Below are 1,886 nucleotides of genomic sequence, written 5' to 3'. Positions count from 1 at the left end.
GCTTAAAGTGGTAGAGCGCTAGTCTTGAGCTGAAGAGCTGAGGGACAGCGCCCAGGCCCAGAGTTCAGGCCCCACGACCGGACCCAAAAAAAAAAAAAAAAACTCAAGAAGTTTATCCTACAAATATAGGTGAGGGTAGAACACTGGAGAGATTTATAGCTAGGAAACATTTATCAGAAGAGAACATCTTATTTTTTAACTATACAAATCTATTCTTACTAAAAAAAAATTTTTTTAAACACTGAATCAGAAAATGAATTCTTTTTTCTCATAAAAATTAAAGTCATCTTTTATCCTCACCAAGATAAGTCAATGAGATATACTGACCTACATGTTTTCCTATTTGATTAGAGAGAATTTTCAAAATGACCTAAAGACAGAAAAGGTCATAGTGACAATGCCAAGAAGAAGAAATCATATAGAACAAGTTTGAAATATCCAGATTTAAAGAGAATACACATGTAAGAACATACCTTTATCCATTCTGTTTTGTCTACAAATTTAGTAGCCAGTTTTTCTGGATATACTGACACCGCTTCCAATAGACAATACATGACTGGCAAACCTAAATAAAAATTCAGAACCATTTTCAGCTTCAATAAAAATAATAAATATGCAGGGATCATCAAATTCTTCTAAAGTATGTGAAGCTACTGCTTAAGCACAAACTCCCTCAGTTCTACAAAAACAAACGATAAACATAAGATGTTAATTAATACAACTTTGTAGTTATCTATCAAAAGATAGCTCTGTAAACATCTATAAATGTGTGAACATAATAAATGTTCACCTGCTGTTAACTTATCTTATTATTAAGGTATCCAAGACGAGGCCTGGTAGCAGGCCTCTGTAATTACAATACTCAGGAGGCTACGACAGGAGGATCATGAATTCAAGGCCAGCCTATTAGTGAGTTCTAGGCCATCCTGGGCTACAAGATGAGACCCTGTCACACATTTTTTTTAATAATTAAAAGACAATTAGAGAGTCAAATAAATTTAGAAACTAAATTGTTGCTTCAGTGTTTCAGTATCATTCGTTAGCACCATAACTTCTTACCTCCAACACCTGCTAATAACTGCTGGAGCAGGCCAATGTAGATCTGAACAGGATTGGTTTCTCCACTCTTATTAGATGATGAGGGTGTCACCTGGCTGCTTGACATTAAAGTTCGTATATAGCGTCCAATGGCTGGAGCATGATCTTGCATATCAGCCAAACTCTGAGAGGTGGGAACCACTCCTGCACTATGAGCCAAGCACATGCGCAAGTATAGAACTATCTAAAAGCATAATGAAGAGAAATATAAGGTAAGCTCCTCAAAAAGTTAATGTGGGGAAAGTAGTCTTCAAATTTTCCAAACTGGACACTGGTTGGTCATGTTTCATGTTTACAATCCTAGCTACTCAGTTCTAAGCCAGCCCAGGCAGAAAAAGTCCATGAGACTCTTGTCTCTAATTAACCACCAAAAAGCCAGAAGTGGAGCTGGGGAGCTATGGCTTAAGTGATCAAGTAACAGCCTCGATTGTAAAATCTAAGGAGTTCAAGTCCCAGTACAGGCAAGGGGGGGGGGGGGGGGGGGGGGGGGGGGGGCCCCGGGTGCGCACGGGGTGATGGGGAGAAGTGACAGAGGGAGAGAGAGAGAGGGAGGGAGAGAGGGAGAGAGAGAAAGAGGGAGGGGAAGAGAGAGAGAGAGAGAGAGAGAAGGGGGGACACAGGTGGGGGGGTAGACATTTCCAGTTTTGACTTCTCCATCTCCTTCAGTCTTCCCAATCGTGATGGAAACCAGGAAACATGTTGTTTCAGTATTTTCACTAAATTATCATAATGGAACAAAACTGGTAGGACAAATTTAATAAATCCAAATGTTTTCCTTTTTTTTTTTG

The 1,886-nt window shown here is 39.4% G+C and overlaps 1 protein-coding gene across 1 annotated transcript; it reads right to left on the bottom strand.

Annotated features, from left to right (window-relative positions):
- Positions 1-473: 473 nt before the first annotated feature.
- LOC106002231 (proteasome-associated protein ECM29 homolog) lies at positions 474-1,284 on the bottom strand (the record flags this gene model as incomplete). Its single annotated transcript, XM_013037143.1, has 2 exons — positions 1,060-1,284; positions 474-565 (listed from the first exon to the last, which is right to left on the bottom strand). Coding segments are annotated over exons 1-2 (297 nt in total), but the record flags the coding sequence as incomplete, so codon positions are not given.
- Positions 1,285-1,886: the final 602 nt, after the last annotated feature.

Source organism: Dipodomys ordii, unplaced genomic scaffold, assembly GCF_000151885.1.
Source record: "Dipodomys ordii isolate 6190 unplaced genomic scaffold, Dord_2.0 Scaffold5324, whole genome shotgun sequence".
Classification (NCBI taxonomy): Eukaryota; Metazoa; Chordata; class Mammalia; order Rodentia; family Heteromyidae; genus Dipodomys; species Dipodomys ordii.
This window is presented reverse-complemented; position numbering and strand designations above follow the sequence as displayed.